The following is a 22,049-nucleotide window of genomic DNA, read 5'->3' as shown; positions in this document are numbered from 1 at the left end:
ACTGATGAAGTCAATGATCAAACAATAACATGAATAAATGTTCACCTTCTTGTGAGGGCACGACTGAAGGGGCAGGCATTTTTCACAGCCACCAGAAAGCTGAGTAGCTTTTTGCAAGTACATTAGGTACATTTTCAAGCCTGACTTATGCAGAATGTCACTTCTTAGTGCTGCTCAGGATCGCTACATGAAACAGCTGCACCACATTCACCATTTACAATAAAAGCAGAGCTAAGAGAAAGAAAAACTAGAGACCAATTGCCAGTTTATTTTAGAGGTGACACCAAGGGAAACAGAGTATTTATTTCAATTAATTTTATTTAATTCTGTATTATACAAGTGGGATCTAAATTCCCAAACTTCCCACCATCGACATAATGGAGAAGCACCACTACACTAGAGGAAGGCAGAATTTTGAAGCCGGAAGACAGACTGGACCGAGCTGCTTCTCCCCACGTGGTCAGAAATTCTTCCTCCTTCACACAGTGTGCTTCCCAGACCAGCAGGTTTACCCCAGGAATAAGAGAGACAAAGCTAGCTCTAAACACTCCCTCTGCCTCCTCCTCTCCCCAACAAAAGAGGCTGCTCAATGCCAGCAGTGGAATGGTTAAAGACAGGGAGCACATCAGGTTTTCAGTGTCTCAACCAGCCCACTAGATTAAGAAGTAGCCTGGTTACTCCCTCTCTCCTGAAAAAGATCCAGGAAAATGAATGACCTAAAATGCTGAAGACTTACCTCCTTTCCTTCCCCCATCCCATAGCCTTGTTCTCTAAGCAGAGAATAGGCAATGAACTCTGAGGAGGCTGAAGGAAAGCCAAGGAAAATCAGGGGCTACCTGAATCCCTGGGAATCTGGTGGCTACCCTGGTGCCCTCATTCATTCCCTTTGAGGTTCAGAGACCTGTTTGGAATAGTACACAGAGAGGGCCTCCCTTAAGGACTCAGAAACAACCAGGGATACAGAACACACAGGAACCACCGTGAGGGTACACACCATTCCAGGGATGGCCCAAACCACAAACAGGGCAAGACTTCCCTTCAGCCAAGGCCCCAAGGGCTGGGGGAACTGGGATGAGGCCCTGGCAGGGGGAAGAGAGCTCCTGCAGCAGTACTGAGGTCTCATGTGAATTTACTTCTTCTTCCTCTCCTGGGAACAGCGAGGGCAGAACCTGTTAGAAAGGGAAGTACAAAGCCAACATTGAGGGCATGATGTGAACCTCAAGTACATGGTCCCAGAAGACCTTTTCCAAAGTCCCTGACAAAGCCTTAATTCAAATTTTCCTTTTAATGATATGTTCTAAGCGTGTATATACAGTACTTTTCCTCCTGCCACCTAGGACCTCCCCTTTCCAAAGGCCAGTGGGCCCCCCAGGCTGTTTCACTCACCATTTTCCTCTTGGTTTTGTTGTCAGACCCACACAGGCAAAATGAAACCATTCAATGGAACACTGTTGGGATGAAGAGCAGCCAGTTAAAGAGCAGTTTTCTCTTGAAATTGTTGCTTTTGGGCTATGAGAGTTTCCCAGCATTTGATCACAAACTCCTAAAATCCTAGCAGTGATCAAGGACTGAATACTCACATCCACCCTACACACTGTTAGCAAGGAGAGAACTCCCTTTCTCCCTTGCTAGGTTCAGGGACAAAAAAACATTTTAAGGAAAACCCTGAAGAAAGAGGCACTTCAGAGGTCATGCCCAACCACACCTCTGCCCTTCCCAACTATCTGAGGTAAGCCCTCTCCTTGTCACTGCTTGCTGTATCAGGCCCCACCCAAGCAGGACAAGATTTTCCATGCAAGACTCATCTCTACTCCATTCCCTCCCCTTTCCACCAAGTGCAGGCTCTTACATCTGGGTTGTCACAGCCAATCATCTCCCCATAGGAGACCTGGTGGCAGAGGCAATAAGTGGGTTCATTGGGGTCCACGGGCATATCCAGTACATCCGAGGGGTGCACATTTCCAAAGGTGACTGAAGGCATCCCATACTCTGTGCTACTGCAGGACAGGAATAAAGTAGGTCAGCAAAGTAACAGGCTTTGAGTCCCTTCCTGTGTCCCCAGACAATGCCTTTGTTTGCCAGAGACAGATACTTCTCTTCTTTAAGTACATACACCCAACTCCAATGGAGTGACCTGCTTTCCCCTTCAACCCACACTCCCCTGAAAGAATAAAAGTTTCCTTCTTCTTGCTTCCCAAGAAGGGATGGAGGACACACCGTTCCAGTCTGGGGATCAGCTACCCTTCTCAGGGCTAGGCCTGACTTGGTCTGATTTCTAGTGCTGCTTCTCATTCCCTCAAGTCCCTTGAACACTTACGTGCGGACGAGCTTCAATTTCTTTTGGGCAGTTTTTGGTGCTTCCTCATCAGAGTTCTTCCCTTTAGAGCGAGCACGGGCAGCTTTTTTCTCTTTCTGGGCTCGGCCCTCTGGGAAGAAGAGAAAATGGTGTTGCTTCTGCCACCCCACCAAAACAGACAGCTGACAGTGACAACCTCTCCAGCACTAAAATACACTCCTACTTTGGAATGTATATTGGTTATGGGCCATGCACCCCATCTTAATTTATCTAGCAGCCTTGAATATGCTCACACAAGAAGAGCCCAGGTCACCATCTTTTTACCTGTCCTTCAGATTCCAGCGCAACAGTCTTTGATCTGCACCACTCCAGTGCCTGCCTTCATCCCCACCACTTCCATAGTCACTTGGCTGCCTCCTGAATCAATCTGCAGCCCAGTGGTGGTACTCACTCTTCTTGCCCTTGCTGGAAGAACTGTCATAGTCACTCGATTCTATCTGCTTCTCCTTCAGGTCTGCTTCAAAGCGAGCGAGGTCTGTGTCCAGCCGCCGGATGTGCTTATCAACCTGCAAAGACAGTAGTGACCAGGAGTTACCCCAGGACAGAGCCAAGGAAGGCAAAGAGAGGACAAAGAGGGGACAAAGGGGCAGGGGGCTTGCACTAAAGAGATGAGGAGCAAGAGTGGGCATGGCCTAAAAATGAGAGATCAGGGCCTTCTGAGATGGGCGGCTTTAGTTCGGGTGTTCACACGATAAGCACGAGACACTTCCCTTCATACCATCTCGTAGGTCTGCATAGCCAGCTGAACCTTGTCGTCCCCAAATTCCTTGCACTTTCCATAGGCCTCCTGGATTTGCTTGAGAAGCCCCAGTTTTTCCTCTGAAGACAAAGTCCGTGCATTGCTGATATACTCCGTGGCCAACTTATCGATCTCTGACTTGAGGTCTGAAACAAGCGTACCATTAAATACACAAACACCACACACACGCTACATGAGGAGAGACTGAATGACTGGAGCAGCTCCTCCCCTGCCTGGTGATCCCCATGATAAAAGCAAAGCCAAGCAAAGTTGGTCAAGCTACATACTCCTTGTCTTGGCAGAAAAACCATCTCTAATCCTCACCTTCTGTCCTCTGATCCAGATCTCGCATGAGCTGGAAGTTTCTCTGTAATTCAAATGGCAGGTTCTCAATACCTGCAGAGAAAGGACAATACATGGAGGAATCAGGTTCTTGCCCATGATGCCAAGGCAGGAAAAAAGCTAACCAATAACAACAACTCCTCTGCTGCACATTAGCCTGCTTCCATTTGTTGCCAGCCCCAAAGGAGACGGGCTATAAAAAAAGTGATATATTTAATGCAGAAGCATAGTTCTAGAATATATATTAGTTAGCAGAAAACTGCTGCCATGCAGAAAGGTCCACACTAAGAAAGCAGAGACCCAAAATCTGTAATGAGTGTCAGTCATTATCATATGATGTCTCCATCCAAAAACTCCATTCAGTAATGAAAAAACCAGCACAACAGCTGGTAAACAAAGCCATTTAGTTATTTCTACACAAGGATGTAAAAATTAAAGCTGATCAAATGCTAATTCACTGAAAAGTGAGTCTCTTTAATGCATCCATTTAACATATAGGGGACAGTAGACACTTTGGGCAGAGCAAAGATCAAGTCTGAGATGGGATGGGAAACAGAGAGCAGTCTTAACCCCCTGTGACTCGTAATTTGTTGTGCCTTCTGCACTGTCATCTCAGTGTGGTCTGTCCAACACCTGGAAGGGTGCCACACACAGGGAATAATAAACATTTGTAGGACTCTGAATGAGCAATGTGAAATTGATAGTCAATTAATTTTCAATGCACTATGCTACTTACCCCCTAGGCATCACCAGATGCTCAACTGGCAAAGCTGATAAAAACAATTCTAATTTTTCCATGCCTGTCTAATCAAACCAAGATCTAGTGTCACCACATTAACCTGGAGTCTAAGCTTGATTACTGTCACCTTTATACCTAATAAAAAAAATAAATCTCTCTTGCAGGTTTCAAAAAAAAGGTGGTGGGAAAAGCTCTTCACAAACACAACATAAGCATGTCTGAGCTTCCCAAACTTGCTCTCCAGCTCACAGGGAGTGCAACTGAAGGTGTGTCTGGCCATCACCAAAGCTGTCCAACATCTCAGTCTGGGCAGCAGTCTATTTTCACTGCACGTATTTCTACAGCAATGAATGCTTTTCCACTTCCCTGAAGAGCAACCAGTTGACAGGGAAGGTTCTGTATGCAAGAGGAAGGTTTTAACAAGTTTTAACTCCTACATAGCGGACGTGAAATTAATTTCTGTAAGAGGTAAAACCAACTGTAGGCCTTGCTGAGCACAGAAATTGTTCCTTTTACTTAGTTTTTTGCCCAAACAGCATAATAATAAGTTACGTACAGCATCCTTAGGAGCAATCAAGCTGCTGCTTCAACAGATTTCTGATGCCATTTCTGATTTAGTTACCTGAGAAATGCTCAAATAGTATGTGTCCTTAAGTACCCAGATACATAACCCACAGCACATACACATCACCCCTCTGCATTCAAGGACAGTTAACAGTGCAAATTCAGATTCTGAAAAATTACTAAGTGTCAAAATGAAGTCTGTCAGCATGTCCTGAATTTGATACTTCCATGTTTGTTCAGCATGGAAGACTTCACACAAGCTTTAAGCAGCTGACTACTGAATTACATCCCTACGGTTTGAAAAAGCATCTCAGAACACGACGGGGACACAATGCTGAAAATTATTATTGCTTATAGAGGGAGCTTACAGCAGTGATGAAATCCAGCTTGGGAATCTAGGGACCATGCCTTTTTCCTTCCTGCAATCCCCAACCTCATCAACTCTAAACCTTTCAATTTATACAGCAAATGAAACATGGCTCATACTGCAGCACGCTGCTTTTAATTCCTCTCCAAAGCATCCGCTGCAGAAGACAAGACAGGTATCCTCTAGAGGAAAACAGAAGCTGTTCCTGCACTGCACACAATATGTCAAATTTATATTGAGTTTATTAATCCTGGAAGATCACAGCTTTGAAATTCTGGACTTTGTGGTTTTTAGAAAAGATTAATGTAATTCCTTTTTCTCTTCTGAAAAGGACAGATGGTAAAAGCACAAATTCCACCAGGTACTGTCAGTTTTCCCTCAGCAGGGCTAGAAACCTTTAGATAGAGCAAGCACCTGAGCCAGCACAAAAACCAGTAGGATGCTACTCTGCGGGCAGAACAACCCCACACGAGGTTACAGTCACATTTCACAGCCATGTTCTTGCACCAGGAGAAACTCAAGCAGGAGTCTGATTCTGCTACCGAACCTGAAAGGAACTGTGCTCTAGTTTTTACAGCTGTCACTGTACAAATCTGCCACCACCAGTAATGCCAGCACATGCCCTCGTCTGGACAGCATGAATCCTTCTCTTGCCTCTACGTGCCTGGCCTTGTCTGTTCAGCCTGTGCCCCCCAGCCCCTCTCTCCCCAGTGCCTGCTCCCCTCAGTGTCGGCCCCTCGGCCGGGCCAGTGGCTCCCCTGCCTCATCTGCTGCCTCCAGGAGGGCAGAGCCCTCTAATTCCAGCGGCTCTCACAGTGTGCGGAGAGCCGTCACCTTGCTCTGGCTCTGGCCGAGCAAACGCTCAGCACAGGCACCATGGGCGGATCATTTAAGCCCGTCTGGGTTCATGATCTGGGGCTGACGAGACAAACCCCTGTCAGTTGAATTCTTTCCCTGCTAAAACCAGCAAAATTATTTCCTAAAACCACAGCAAAATATTTCACTCTGCAAATGTATTACTGGACGAATGTTCTGCCACTGCTTCGTCAATAAACTGGGAGAAAATGAAACAAGTGACAGTACAGTGACTTTATAATCAAAACTGCTACAAAGATATTTATCTGTTCAACTGGAAGTGGAAGGGAGCTGAGCACACCATTACAAATTATGATCCAGAGAGAGTCTGGCAATAACAAAAAGCTTAACAAGATAAAGCTGCAGCTAAGCAAGTTATAACTGAGCAACAAACTATTTGTCTGGTACAGAACTTAATCTAGCTATGGGGATGTTTACTACTATCTGCAGCTTAACTCCAAAGCTCTTGCATAGCCTCAAACAGAAGTGATTCTCTGCGTCACAGTATTTATCACAGGGGCCAGAACACTTGCTGAAATTGCTTGACCTGTGCTGTGCTGGCTATCAGACATCACCACCCAATAAGACTCATTAAAAAAAAAAAAAAATCTAGATTTGAGTCTCCAATTTCCTCATTCTACCACCACACTTTTCCTCACTATTTCTAAAAACATTCATGTTATTTATGTAATTTCATTTCCTCCTGCTTTTCTCCTTTTTTTCCTCTACAATTAATTTTGCTTGTTCATCTTAGTAAGATTCACCTAAAATTATCATGACTAAATACTATCTATCATAAAATACCCACGTAATTCTCAGATTATGAAACCGAAAATTGTGAAGAAAAAAAACCCTAGAGACATCTTTGATCACTGGAGAAGAGTGATGAAACGCAACAACGGACAGAAAAATCAGGAAAAGCAAGGGCCTCTTTCCACACAAATGGCACAGCAGTAAGAGAGGAAGAGGAGGATGCTGAAAATGTACAGGAAAGAAAGTGCTAGCAAGGCCAACAGCTTGACCCAAAGCACGGGCTGGCATTAATGCAACTGTGTCACAGAATCCCAGAATGGGTAAGGCTGGAAAGGACCACAGTGGGTTTATCCAGTCCAACCTCCCTGGTCAAGCAGGGTCATCCCAGAACACATGACACAGGATTGTGTCCAGATATTTCTGGAATATCTCCAGTGAGAGAGACATGACAACCTCTGTGGGGAATCTCCTCTAGTGCTTGGTCACCCACAGTAAAGTTCTTCCTCATGTTCAGGTGGAACTTCCTGTGCATCAGTTTCTGCCCATTGCCTCTTGTGCTGTTGCTGGGCACCACTGAGAAGAGTCTGGTTCCATCCTCGACACCCTCCCTGCAGATACTTACAGACATGGATGAACCCCCTCTCAGACATCTCTTCTCGAGGCAGAACAGGCCCAGGTCCCTCAGCCTTTCCTCACAAGAGAGATATTCCAGTCTCCAAATCATCCTCATTCCCCTCTGCTGGACATGTTCCAGGAGCTCCATGTCTCTCTTTAATGAGCTCAGAACTGGACACTGCACTCCAGATGCGCCTCCCCAAGGCTGAGTAGATGGACAGGATCCCTCCCTCGACCTGCTGGCAGTGCTTTTCCTAAGGGACTCATTGCACAGATCCATACAGAAGCCTTGTGCAGCCCTACTGACTCCTCTCATGGTACAACTATCCTGAAAATCACTGGCGCAGGTCTCTCAGCGAGTTTTTCTCACCCCTTCCTTTTCTTACCTTGTTTTCATTTCTGATCACAAGCTAAAGTCTCTCTACCTACCTTTGTCTTTCCTTTCCTTGTATGTTATTCCTTCACTATCCCCATTCTTCTTTTGTCTTTTTTATTCTCCTCTTTCCTTGTCATTCTTTCCCCCACTCATTCTTCCACAGGCATCCATAACCATGCTGTCTTCTCCCTTAAGAACCACGCTCTCTCTCTCCAAAAGTCAGAATCCAACACCACTTTTTTCCCTCTCCAATAATTATTACTTTATTTACTTCTTTTTAGAAACACACGTGGGATGTCAGGTGCAGGCAACTGTTATTTAAACTTCAGCTACTTAACTCAGATGTTAACTGTGACATACAGAGAGCAAGCCTACACAGCCTGATAACTTCCATTGTGCTTCAATCCTCTGCAGCACGTCTGTACTGTGCTAAACAATGGATTTGTACTGTCCAAAGTCCTAAAAACAGATCAATAGCACCAAGGACCATCCAAACACACAGTGCCTTTCCCAAGACATCCGTTCACCCACCATGTTCAGACACATTTTTAAATTTTATTAAAAAATGGGAAAATACATTTTAAAACATAGCCATGGTTGCTTTATTGAACAGCTTAGATTTCAGCAAACACTTTAGACACCACATTGCTGAAGACAATTTAAAAAATTCCTGCTTGTGCCACAATGAGAAGGTAAGTTCTTTGCCCCCCAAGACAGCAAACTGGCTGGGATCTTGTTGAGGAAGCACATCGGACTTTTCGGTACTCTGCGATTCTCATAATTTTGTAGCACTTGAAGTCTATCGCAGGACAACTGGCTAGCAGCAATCTTCAGGAGCTTCCTTGCTCCCTCATTAGGGGGCAGGGTGTTTTATATCCCTCCTTTCAGAGTGTTTCACCCTTTTAAACTACTGCTTCTACTCTGTCCTGCGTTCCCAAGTAACCAATCACCTTCCTATGCAGTTTATTGAAATTGGTGCTTGAGCACAATGATCCTTTTCCCTCTTTTCAGAGATGGCTCAGCCCTGCTGCAATAAAAAATCCTAACCTGTACCATTATCCTCACAACACTTTGGTAAGGGATAATCCTACCTACAGTTTTACAAAGAGGGTGCTCAGGTGCATGGCAGACTGATTTAGCCACAGCCACCCAGGAATTCCATAGCCATATCATATATCCCAAGCTTTGGGCCAATGTGCTGCACACCAGTCCACCCAAGCACATCTACTTCAGGCATTGTCCAAAGAAATGGGCATCAGTCAGCAGTGACAGTCAATGTCAGTGACAGTCAGCCACAGAACCCCAATACTTCCCGCAAAGTGTGGGCCCTTTTCTCAGGGAGGGAGGGCTCTTTTTGTTGTTTTCTTATTACAGTAGCTCAATGCTACAGCATCCACAGCCAGGATAGCAGGCAATGTTGTTAAGCCTCAGCAAAGGCATCTTTATTGTTAAAGATCAACCTTGATTTCAGAAGCTTGGAGGACTTGGAAGACTGACACAGCAGATGAGACTAGCAGCACTCCTGGCATTTCCAGCCTGCCACAGACCTCCAAAGGAAGGGAAAACCACCAAAGAGATCACAGGGCTGTTTGCCAAAACAATGACATCAGATTTGCAGTTGGGTAAGTGAAGAAATACAGAGAAAACACAGCATACTTTGCCATGTAAAGCCATCTTGTATCAGCTCCAATAAAAATATCAGCCAACAACAAAATCAATTCTAAATGAATTGGTCATTAAATGTATCAGCTCAGCGTGGGCTGTGCCAGTAGCTTTCACACAGAAACAAATGATGCCTATGAATCACCAAATTCTCTCCTCTGCACGAAATCTTTTGTAATTTTCCATAGATCATGTGTGGTGCATCACAGGTGTAACTAATCCACAGTCTCAGTAAGGTGAAAGGCATCTTTCACTACACTAAAGCAGTGACAAGTATAGAAACCATTTACTGAGACACTTGCATTTCTGAAGAATGATGTGAGAAACCGGAGAGGCAGGGACAAGGGGGTATGGCTGCACGCTACACTGGGGAGGGGATAAGAATAATGAAGGTAGGGAAAACGAGAGATAAAAGAACTGCTGGGGAATTTGGAACACAGCCAGCTCTGGGAAGGAATCAAGGGCTCGCCTACAGCAATTTCCGACATCACACCCATGTCCTCTAAGAGCATTAAGATGACGATACCCATCGCACCCCCATGTGATGAAGCCACACAGAGGAAAATCCAGGCAGATGTAGCATTCCTAAAGAATAATCCTATTTTACTGGGCTAGCTAATGTTATCGAGGAACGAAAGGACATTCCCACGTCGGTTGTAGGAGAAAGTAGATGACTTCCATGAGGGCATGTGCTGCTTCTGTTGCTCTGTGCTTATGCTGGCTTAAGTTTTCTTGCAGTGACAAGCCCTGAACTGGTGCATCTCTATGTGCCTACTGACATAGGCAAATAGAAGGAGCAAAGGAAACTCGATGCCTCCCTAACCAGTGTAAAAAGGGGGAAAACCCCAAGGTTTTAACACTGATTACATAGAACCACATCAACTTACCAGCTGAGCTCTCCTCATCTAAGCCTGTTGTCTCCATCACCCTCGGCACTGAGGCAGATATGTCCTAGTGCCTGCTCCTGGAACAGGTCCTGACTGGTGGCCTCCAGGGCAACAGAATTAATATAATGCAGCCATCTGAGCAGCCAGGCCTGTGACATCTTTTTGCCTCTCAAGCTCACCAAGTTTACCTGCTACTCCTGCTGCCCATGACTCTCCCAAGTGTTTAAGTCTAATTTAGATGAAACGCTGGCTTTAGTTCCTCAGGGTTTTGAGGTGAGGGAAGACGGAAACAGTTCTTGTTGTTGAGGAGAGATACATGCCTTGGTATGTTGCCATAAAAAAATGATTAATGTGTTGTCACTAAGTACACTTAGTTTATTCTGGCACCCATGAGGTGGGTAAACAGGGAAGCACTGATGGTAGAAAACACAGGTGGTTGCACAGCAGTTCCCTCTACTGTAAAGACAATCGCTACACTCATGGCACACTCACACACAGACAGAGACTTGATTTGGGACTGTTTTCTGAGTATGTGTGCTCAGATGATGGCTTTCACAAAGGAGCTCTACAATCCTCTTGAAACTTCCAAACATGAAGAAAACTCAGGGTTTGCATCTCACCTTCTGGAAAACCTGTGTGAATCACATGATCCCTTTCTCCCCTTCAAAGCCTCCACAACAGTATTTCTAACCCCGTACGAGAGGCAACACTGAGCAAAGCACAGTAACTCAATCTCAAGCAAGTGCAAACTCTTCTCATGAGTCTTTATGCACATTCCATCTTTTAATCCCAAAACACTGTTTTCTTCCTTCTTCTTCCGCCTCCATTCCTTTCTACATCTCTAACTCCTTTGCACCCATAGGTTTTCCCTCACTAAAGCTGCACTGCGTTACTGCTAGAGGGAAAGCACTTTTTTATCTTGCTTTCTCCCCTCAGAACCAGGCATAACATGGTTTAGAAACTAGAAGGAGGACAATATTTGAAGAGATGGAAATCTTTTTATGCTTAAATTCAGCCACTGGAGAAAAACACTCAGGAAGAAGAGAAGTGGAAGTCTCCCATTCCCTGAATCCTTTGGCTCAGTGTAGTCATTGAAGAGACAGCTTCAGTGTAGGATGAAGGAATGAAGGTGATGAGAGTAGACAAGACATGGAGTTTCTCTGTCAGGATGCTCAGCACAGAAGGAATGTGCATATTTTTCTGCTGCAAAAACATCTGCCAAGAGCATAACATATTTCAGACAGATCTGCTTTGTAATTAACAGCTTAAAGCCAAGGAAAGGGCATGCCTAATCCCAGGTCTAAACTCAGTTTCAAATTACAGCAAGGACTTGAAAGCTGTTGAAATGCCAGACCTAAGAAGCTTCCAGACACCTTTTACTAAGAGAACAGCTCTTAACTTCACTATTCCACAAAAAGAAAATGGAAAAGAACTTTAGATGTCTAAAGCAGAGGACTCAAAATATCTGAATTGAAGCAACTGGGGCTATATGCCTAGCTTTGTCAGACTGCTCATGCATTTTAACACACGGTTTTTAATTTCCTAATCACATGATGCTTCATCTAAGGTGTTTCTCATTCCCAGTGACTGAGCACTGATTCAAAGTTTTATTTTATTCTCTTTGCTCAATACAGAGTCACATGCTCAGACCCAGAGCTCCATCTGAAAACTGACTTTGTAGTCAGCTTTTCAAGGTGTTTGCTATTGTGACGCTAAAATGTTTTCACAGTGCTGCAGTGGAGTGGCCCATTTCCCTCACCAACAGAATGAAAGCCAAGAGATTTACTGAGGCCAAGAGATTAAAGCCGAGAAGACCAGCTAATTACAAACTCTCTTCTTGAAATGTGCAAAAATGCTTCATAGCCTGACTTTTCAGAATTATCTGTTCAAGGCAGGCTTCAGCTGCAGCTATGAGCATTCTGCACATCTGCTCCTCTTGACTAAAAATTTCCACTCATAATCTGAGGGAAGCACAATCCAAGCAAGGAAAACCTGTATAAAGTGGGACTCACAACATAAATAAAAACATCAAACTCACTTTGTCAGAGTGGTATTCAACTGCTTCAAACAGGAGGCCACTCTTTTTCTTCCTACATTCTTCACTTAATTCCTTATACACCTTCCTTCATTCAAAGATATGAAGAGGTCCTACAAATAACTGCCCTCTTTCATCACACATTCCTCATTCATTCCCTGAGCAGATCCAGACAGAAAACCATATGAAAGAGAATCCCTGCGGGAGGAAAAAAGACATCCAGCTGAAAACTGTGTCTGCAATAGCACTACACTACTAAAACAATTCCATTCCAAGACACAGATGTAAATTAAGAATTAAGACACTTTTTATAACAGATGACCAAAAGTTCTGGACTATTTATTTCTATCAAATTTCAGGAAGTTTTAGGACATTGGTGAACTACTTTAAAAAAGAACTGAATGTTTTTAAAACGCTAAAATAATGGGGGGAAAAAAAGGGAAGTAGCAAGTAGGAAACGGAATGCTGTCAATCAGTTAGCATCAAGAAGAAGACTCGTGTCTAAAATCCTGTATGCACTTTCACAGAGTCAGGAGTTCAGGCAGAACTTCAGAAGAGGAGAGCAGGCTTAGAGAAGAACAATGTGGGTAATTAGAAATATATGCTATCACCTATCAGCAGCCTGACTTACTGAAGACTGTGATGGGTGCTCTTTGGCTGTAAGTATCACAATTCATATACGCTGTTCTGAAAGAAACCTAGAATAAGCACAGCAAGTGTCTTACGATTAGCTAATAACAGGAAGTAAGATTGCACCAGACAAAACTGGAAAAGGCCTTAGAGATCTAAGGGTAAGCGAAAAAGGCTAAAGCACCAGAATGAAGAATGTTTTGCTCTTCCTAAAATCTTTGTAACCAGATACTTTTAAGGACTTTTAGATTGTGCACATCACTTTGTTTTTTTAAAAAAGTAAGATACCTCAACAACAACAGTGACTCTACCATATTAATATCCACCTTCAACAGGACAAGAATCTCTACAACAGTTGCAGGACCACAAATCTCAGTTGAGAGAGAAGAGTTGGTCATTTCCTCTGCTTGCCTGTATTTGAGAGGAAGAGGAGTTCCCAGGGGGTTGGCTGATTTTAATTGACTGTGATGACATAATCCAGAAGTGCTTGACTTTGGCAGGAACATTCTCCAGCCACCAACCTTCCCTTCTCTCCAACTGGGTACCTACCATACCTCTCCACCCTCAGTGCTGCATCCTGCTCATCTCTGCCTACTGACTGCAGATCCCAGTCTTTGCTGCTTTATCTTTGCTCTGCAGCTCTTACCCAAAATACACCTCTGCCCTCCCAGGAGGAAAACCCTGCATCCTCCCTATGCACTTACTCCCTATCCCTCTGCTTTTATCTCCTCTTTCCCAGCCCTTGTCCTCCCAACTGAGGAGCCTCAGTCAACTGCAGTTCTTCTACAACAGCATGAGAACCGCACAGGAACATAAATCTTTGCTCCTCTCCAACAACCTGCCTCCTCATCCAGCTCTTCTTCCTGGCTTTTGCATCCTCCTTCCTTGCAGCTCCTAGATCCTGTTCAACTGCAGCTTCTTTTCAGCTTTCACTGACATTTATTATGGTTCTTGAACATTCTCAGACATTTTCTTTCCTAATGACAAAAGGAGCACTGAAGACACAAGGAACGAGACCCCCTGTGTCCATATCAACACCTTATCACTTCTGTGCTGGAAGAAACCCAGTGCAGCAAGATTTCTGAAGAGCCAAACTCCATTTTTTGTATGCATATGCAAACAGACAGTGAGAGATTTAACTGGCTGGGTACAGTGAAGCAGAAGACACATTACCAGAACTACCCAGCTTTAAACACACCACCCCATGAACATACTTCTCCTTCTCTAGTGCCAACACCAGACCAGCAGGAAAACGTGAGAACAGCATTCCCCAAAGAACAGGTTATTGAATCATAACTCATTAGTCCATTCATTGAGAAACAACTCTTCTGATGGATCTGCTTGGCTATTTTAAGAACATGTGGGTAAAAGATGCACTGAAAGCCTCATCCCCAAAGGGCAGAGTATGACAAAGTTTTAAGCACCTTAAGGCAGGATGGTAAAATAGGAGGTACCATTGGAGGGCTCCGATAACGTTACCAACTCCATTAGCATTTACAGAGCTCCTCTTTGGCCAGAAAAGCAGGGCTGCATTTGTAAACTAACAGCGTAGAAAACGATCATAACTGCCCTCCCCTTCCAGATCCTAAAGTTATCTCTGGCTCGATGTCTATCCCGGGAAACCACTGACAGCCAAGCTCCCGCTCCCGAGAGGCGGCTGAAGCAGCACCGGGCTCCTTTCTCCTGGGACAAACCAGTCGCGGGGCCGCGGTGTCAGGGCTCCTGCAGGAGCTGCAGCCGAGCCTTGCCCCACGGACGGGGCCTCTCCGCACGGCCCGGGGACCGGGCGCCCGACAGCCGGGCCGGGCTGCGCCCGAGGGGCTGGGAGAGCCCGCGGGCACCCTGGGCAGCGCTCTGCCCCCGCGGGGCTCCGCCCCTCGGCCCGTCCGTGTCCCCCCGGGCCGGCTCAGCCGCGGCCTCGGCCCCGCCCCGGCGGCTCTTACTGTCCAGGTAGTGCTCCAGGTACATCCCCGCCGCCATCTTGGCCCCACACACCGGCGCTTCCGGCGGGAAGCGAACGCGCGCGCCCCCCGGAAGCGGCGCTGCCCGGCTGCGAAGCCGCTTCCGCCCTCCTGCCCGGGCACTTCCGCCCCGCTCCGGCCGCCATTTCGGGCTCTGCGGGGCTACGCCGGGTGGTCCCCGCCGAGGGCAGCGAGGGTGACCGGGGCACTGGGGCATCGTTCCCACGAGGAAAGGCTGAGGGAGCTGGGCCTGTTCAGCCTGAGAGGCTCAGACGACTGAGAGGGGACCTCATCCATGTCTATAGGTATCTGAATGGAGAATGTCAGACAGACTCTTCTCGGTGGTGCCAAGCACTAGGACACGAGGCAACGAACAGAAACTGATGCACAGGAAGTTCCACCTGAACAAGAGGAAGAACTTCTTTACTGTGCGGGTGACTGAGCACTGGGACAGATTGCCCACAGAGGTTGTGGAGTCTCCCCCTCTGGAGATACTCCAAAACTGTCCGGAGGCAATCCTGTGCCATGTGCTCTGGGATGACCCTGCTCGAACAGGGAGGTTGGAGGAATGACCCTCTGTGCTCCTTCCATCCTGACCCATTCCATGAGCCTGTGGTCTGGGCGAGGAAGTGCTGTTGACTTGTTGCTATGGTTTTCCATTCGCCTCGTAATCTACCAGTGACGAGCAGCTGCTGCTGTGTCACAAAAGGAGACGGATGGTCTCTGCTGCAACAGGATTGGTACAACCTAACACTTCTAATAGACTAACAAAGCAAGGGAATGAAGTTAAACCTGTGACCGTGCTCTCTTTTTCTTCATCATGCCAGACCACTTTTGTGACCATACACCACGAGCCACTTGAAGGTTTAGAGCCCCTCGAGCTATGGAGTTGAGAAGCCCTTCCCCAGCCGTCCATTGCTACGTGCACAGTGTGGTGGTGTGAAGTCACATGTGGGTATGGAGGGACTGAGACAAAATGATCTTACTTCTTTTGATACTTGGGTTCTAAGATACACAGGCTTGTTTTTCCAAGAGGTCAGCATTCATTTAGCATCCTATACAGTTTAGGAGGCACTGGGTTTGGTAAATACTACATTTCACCCACCTTTCTCCTGCCTACTCACTTACACCGTTCTGTTTTTTTCTGACAGTCTGTATAATGACAGCCGTTGCTCAGGACTGAGTGCTCCCAGATTCTGGCCACAAGGAGAAGTGACTAGATTTCTTTTTCTCTCTTTCCTCCCAAAGATCTTCCAAGACACTGTGCCTTTATTTATATGGATATACTGGGATTAAATCTTCCAGCAGCCTGCACTGCAAGACTGAGAAGGTGTTATATAAAGAAATTGCAGCTGTTCGAACTATGAACTATCTTGCTGCTAAACTATTTGGTTAATTCAGAGATCCCCTATGTTCTGAAGATGGAGTTTTCCATTCCTCTTCCTACAGTCATTTAAGTTATTTATGACATATTTTTAATTATTCAAAACACATTTCTTAGTCTTTTCAGTTCCCATGTGGAGCAGCTGGCTTCAGTTAGCTGAACATTATTGTTAAGCCTCACTTTAAAGTACTTCAAAATTCTTATATAAATTGCCTTACACTCTTAATTAAGGGGAAGGATGTGGCTGTTACATAAAAAAAAAAGAAAAAAAATCTGCTCTCTATACCATGTCACAGTCCTAAACTAGAATCTCCCAAACACATCCTGCTTGGGGCTACCAGGGTGAATAGAGCTGAGGTTAAGAATTAGACATTCTTAAACATCACTAATTTGGTTAAGAGACCACCTGGGAACCCTGTCTTATCCTCCAAACCAAGGCTAGGAAGATGTCAGAATTCTAGACCACTGAAATGGAGAGACAAACTCCCTCTGGACTTCTTGCCATTGCAGATACGAACGACAGGGCAAAGAAGAGACAAAACTCTAAATTGCCAATCTCAGTAAAGTGTACAATTGTACAGTCTTTAACTGCATGAACTGCCACTGTGAAGTTGCAAAATAAAGGGGAGAGGCAGTTTTGTGTGCCTGTGTGGTCTCACAGCAGTAGAAACTACCCTTCCAGCAAAAACTAGTTCTGAGCCCTCAGTCCAGGAAAGCTTGTTATTTTTGCTTTCTTTACAAAGTCAAAAAGAAGGTTTGCATCACTCAGGTCTCCAGAAGCATCCTCAGCCACAGAGGAAGTGTCACCATGGTAGTTATTCATCGAGAGGTGGAATATTTTTTAGAGTAAACACTTTAGCAAGTTGAAGTCTGAGCATGGGCACAGATGATGGGCAGAAGGTGCTTCCCCAGCTGAAATAAGCTCTAGAGACCCGTGACCATTTATGTCTAACCCTCAGCCAGCCTCATATGCTGATCCCTTGGCAAGTGCGGTACTAACAAAGCCACATAGGCTCTAACCCCTGTGGTTATCACACTCCTCCCCCTCACCCCAGTTTGCTACTACAGCTCCATCCTGTAGTTAATCCTGCAGGTAGCTCCTGGTTCAACAGAGGACCTGTGGGATGAGTGGTGCTGTCCAGGCCTACACACCTCCCACAGGGAAGCTGCATGGCCTATGGAAGCAGTCTGCAGGAGTGGTTCTCAACCTTTATTGCTCTACAGATGTCGGTGTGTTTTCCCTTGGCAATGTAAACGTCTGCATACCAAATTCAAGCCTCCAGCTTTTCAGTTACCTTATAGACTTCTTAAATGTTGTCCAAGGACTGTGAGGTGAAGGCCAGTGCTTGAGAGGGATCCTCATGCAGAACCCAGCAGGAGACCTGTAATTTCAGACTCTTGTTCAGTTACCTTTTGGCTGTTGAGGTATGTTCAGGTCTTCTCATCTTAACATTCTCAGTTCAGAGGTCTCTGAACTTTGCATTTCCTGTCTTCAGGAAACACAAGAGGTACCCACGCTTCATTCTCACGAACAGCAAACGATTGATCTGCAACACTTGGCCCCAAGCTAAGGGTTAATTAGCTTTACAAATAAAAGAGGATGCCAAAGGCCACAGATTATTGCTGTGTCCATGTTTCAAAATATCCTGCTTCAGTAGCAAAACTAGGCGTAGACTCTAGTTCTTTGGTGTCACGATTTCTTTTCTTGCAGTTTTTTTCCATTCATTACACAGACACTACATGAAATCGAAATGTTTGTTGGACCAAGTTACTACATCTCTCTAGTACTTTGGTGTTCTACTATACAGAAACAAGAAACCATGCACACAAATTTAATCTGTTGTACCTGAAAGGACGATTGAACAGGTACCTATCTTGTAGTTAAGGAAGTGTACAGAGCAATTTCATTCTGTGTTCTGAAACTGCACTAGTAAACTTGGGCAGCTTTCAGGTACATTACCTGCAAAATATTAGAAGAAAATCCTAAACATGATATATATCCTTTAGTTGATATAAAGATGATAAAATAATCAATAAAAATATAGAAGACAGACAGAATCTCATAATTATATTCTACATTAGGAAGAAAGTTGGATGATGTAGACACATCCATGAGGTAATGAAATATTACCTATTGCCAATGAGATTTAGGAAGATGTTTAGTTCTACTCATTAAATAAAACATCCTAGAAGTTGCATAGCTAGAAACTGACAATCAGTAATTTGAAAAGAATTATCTGGCAAGCAGATGGAAGCAATGGGCTTTCTTTTCCAATCAACTTTGAAGTTGTGAATGTGTTCCAGAAGACCAGCAAATACTTTTACTTAAAAAGTATTTGCAAAGCAAGTGGGCTCATCCAGGTTGCTGTAAGGCAGTTAACCTAACACTGATGTGGCAAAATCACAGTGTCATTGACAGGGGTTGCACTCAGCTAAGAAAAGAAACATATTGCTGTTTGTTTTAATTTAAAGAAAAAGACCTCATTAAAAGCACTAGATATCCTTGTATGGCAATATTAAGTTTGGTGGCTCAAGATAGCCATCTAGGCCTAATGCAGCCAAGACTTTAACTGAACACTACACAGCCTGGTCACTGAAAGGGAAAAGAAAGGCAACAGATAAGAACTACACGATGGAGCCAAGCCTTATCTTGAGACACCTAAACCAGCTCAATTTAATTTAGCTGTTTGGAAAGATGAATACAATGATTTGATCATGGCCTGTTATTCATTACACGAGAAGAAAGACTTCTGAAAGCAGAAGACTTTAATGTACTTAACAAAGGCATAACAAGACCCTATGGATTAAAATAAAAAAGTAGTGATAGAGAATGGCAGTTTCAATGGCAGTTATAACCAACAAAAAAACTGTAATAAGGGACATGGTTGATTAACCATAAGGCTTTAAATTATAAAAGGCTTAAATCTTTTTTTAAGATTTAACTGAATTATAGACCAGCAATACTATCATTAGTCATGGCTGAGATTCAGTTACTGTTTGTGGGTGACTTTTCTAAATGATTTCCAGCCTACATGATGTTGCCTTTTAAAGCAATGATAATTTGTAAAATCCAGCTAAGAACAGAAAATCAGCTTGGAAAAGGACAAGGAGAAAAAGTGCTATTGCTTTTCATCAAAGATATGAGATGCAACCTAATACAGAACTCCAGAGTCATTGTCAAGTCTTCTTGGGTACAGACATATAAAAATGAATGGATTGGCATCACAATGAAAATGCAGGGTCAAAGAATTCACGGAGCTGAAGAAGGACCATGGGATCTTGTTAAGAGAATATTCCACTCTTGTGAGTGGGAGGTAAATAATTGAACCGTTGTTGGCTTGAGTGCACAAACCTGCAGACTGCAGAACCTCAGGCTTCATCTGACGAGGGAAGAATTTTGTAAAAGTTGTTACATTTTGTGTCTCCCAGGTAGCTCCTGTACTTTTTAAACCACCTGGAGCACTTGGAATATGTTAAACAACCTTTAGAATCCAGAGAGGAAGACCTAATCCAAACTCAAATAAGTGACAAAGATAACAAGGATATGGTATCTTCAATTATTTCCACATCGGCAACAGGACTGGGTAAACAGAGAAATTCTCATTGATAAGAAAGAAAAAGAGGCCTGGAATAAAGTGGCATTTCTGAAGCTCCGTGGGAAAGTCCCTTAGTAAGAAATAATTAGTTTCTTCCTGGGCAACAGTAAAAGCTATAGGCTCAGCAGCAAACTGCACAAACACGAACAGTAACACCTTTGAAATGACTGGTAACAGGAATTGTACAGCCTTAAGTACATATGGATGCCCATGCTAGGTAGCAGATTCCAAGAAGGGAAAGGGTAGCAGACATCAGAAAACAACACATCAAACCAGGGACCAAGAAAGGCGATTTCAAGCACCTTTAACATATAAAACAAAAAATCATTGCAAAGAATTTTAACTTGTGAGCTATTCCCCAGGGAATTCAACCAGTCAGCAAAGTATTATTCCAACTTTTAAAGCCTTCCCAGCTTAATTCAAGACACTGCACCCAAACCAAGCTATTTTTCAGACTTCAGGATGATGCATTCAAGATGAGAGAACAACTTGAGTGAAGCTGGCATTTTGTCCTGTTCATGTCAAATATGGACATACAGAGGAGAGCCACAAGTAGCAATAAACCTGTGCTGAGTCTGATAAATTCCAAGGGGAACAAAACTTTAAACTGAGTTGTCCATGGGAAAAAAAGAAGGCAGAGGAATATGAATTAAACTCTCCTGTAAAGAGAAACGTAACAGATGGAAAAGGTGAAGGCCAGACAGCAACCAACATAAATTAGACACTATAAAAATAGAGAAAACAGTTAAGAAAAGCTTAGTGACTAGCAAAACTAATGATAAAGGAAAGGAATATTTTGCTCTTTCATTCCTTTCAGTCACAAAAGAAACAAAGAAACCTTACTAGTAGTACTGATCCAAGGTAGATAAAAATGGTGAAAATGCTAGTGACACAAAACAGGAGAAACCAGTCAACAAATAGTTCCAATTCCATATAAAGAAAGAATAGAATGGAGCAGTCATATGAAAATAGCAACTTCTATCTAGTACCATAGTGTCAAAGTAGGAGATGAGACAACACCTACTAAGGATGTATATTTTGAAATCAGGAAAGAAACAGGAGTCCTGGAAGAGTTCACTAACAAGCCCTCTAGCCCAGTGATTCTGATCTTAATTAAACTTAGGATATTAGAGAAATACCTTAAGACACTCATGACATTACTCCCAAAAGGCAAATGAAAGGACTCAGTAAGAAAATTATGGAAAAACTGCAGAGATGAAGAATTAGTGAATGAAAAAATAAAACCTGTAACACAAAGGTTTTATGAAATACAGATTCTGTAGTTAAAAAAAAAGAAGGAAAACCCAAACCCTAATTTCATTCTTAGATGACATCATTATACATTTGGTTTAACAAAGGGGACTGCATAGGTACGACATACTTAAATTTTTATAAGGCATTGACCTAGCACCGTAAGTCAGAAAGATCTACTGTACATAATCAAATACTAAGAGGATTAAGAAATGCCCAGCCTGCAAATCTCAAAAAGAAGCTAATGAAAAGTCGCACTGAATGATGCTTTTCAAATTAGCATAGGTCAGATGCAATATTGCATTTCAACCTGGATCTGAACATAAAAATAACAACTGATACAGTTTGTGGGTGACAGAACTATGGAAGCTGTGAGTAACCTGGTCCATCAGTCAGCCAGGTCCATTCACACTGGCTGGACTTGGACACAGTTCCACATGAAGCATCCAGGAAGTAAGAACCCAGAGCATACAGTAGAGAAGGGAAAACACTATCATGGAAAGCTGATGGAGACTTTGGATGTTCAGACTTGACCAGACAAGCAGCCACTGTGAGCTCTTGTATAATGCTGTGAGAAGAGGGAAAACACAATCTTCTGCAGACTTAAGGCAAAGGGCCAGGGGGACCTCATCCATGGCACTGAGGCTTCAACACCCAATTCCAAAACAAACATTTTTATAAGATACTGAAAAATTTGACAAGATGTAGAAAGAAAAGACAAGAATAATTCATGGGCTGGAGGAAATCCCTGTGGAAGATTTACAGAATTCTGTTTACCATGTCAAAAAGTGGATTGAGAAGGGACATTAGAGTGTTTAAATCCAAGTCTCGGGGGGAGAAAGTCCCATTCAGGCTCGCTGAATCACAGGGATGGATGTTTCCAGAACTAGTAACCAGAAGCAAAAGGAAGGAGAAATCTGGCTTAAATATTTAAACA

The 22,049-nt window shown here is 44.0% G+C and overlaps 1 protein-coding gene across 2 annotated transcripts; it reads right to left on the bottom strand.

Moving 5' to 3' along the window:
• Window positions 1-300: 300 nt before the first annotated feature.
• Window positions 301-14,932, bottom strand: ING4 (inhibitor of growth family member 4). 2 transcript variants are annotated; one of them, XR_011151535.1, is made up of 9 exons: window positions 14,864-14,932; window positions 3,420-3,491; window positions 3,075-3,241; window positions 2,748-2,862; window positions 2,318-2,426; window positions 1,850-1,997; window positions 1,387-1,448; window positions 995-1,169; window positions 301-901 (listed from the first exon to the last, which is right to left on the bottom strand). XR_011151535.1 is itself a non-coding variant. In XM_069018728.1 (8 exons), exons 1-8 carry the CDS (start codon window positions 14,898-14,900, stop codon window positions 1,130-1,132), a joined length of 750 nt encoding a protein of 249 aa, XP_068874829.1. In that variant the 5' UTR covers window positions 14,901-14,932; the 3' UTR covers window positions 301-1,129. The 2 variants fall into 2 exon arrangements, 1 of the variants encoding a protein (XP_068874829.1); XM_069018728.1 differs by having other exon boundaries at window positions 301-1,169.
• Window positions 14,933-22,049: the final 7,117 nt, after the last annotated feature.

The sequence above is a fragment of the Aphelocoma coerulescens genome, chromosome 1 (genome assembly GCF_041296385.1).
Source record: "Aphelocoma coerulescens isolate FSJ_1873_10779 chromosome 1, UR_Acoe_1.0, whole genome shotgun sequence".
NCBI classification, from domain to species: Eukaryota; Metazoa; Chordata; class Aves; order Passeriformes; family Corvidae; genus Aphelocoma; species Aphelocoma coerulescens.
The sequence above is the reverse complement of the archived record's forward strand: the minus strand, read 5'-3'. Positions and strand labels throughout refer to the sequence as shown.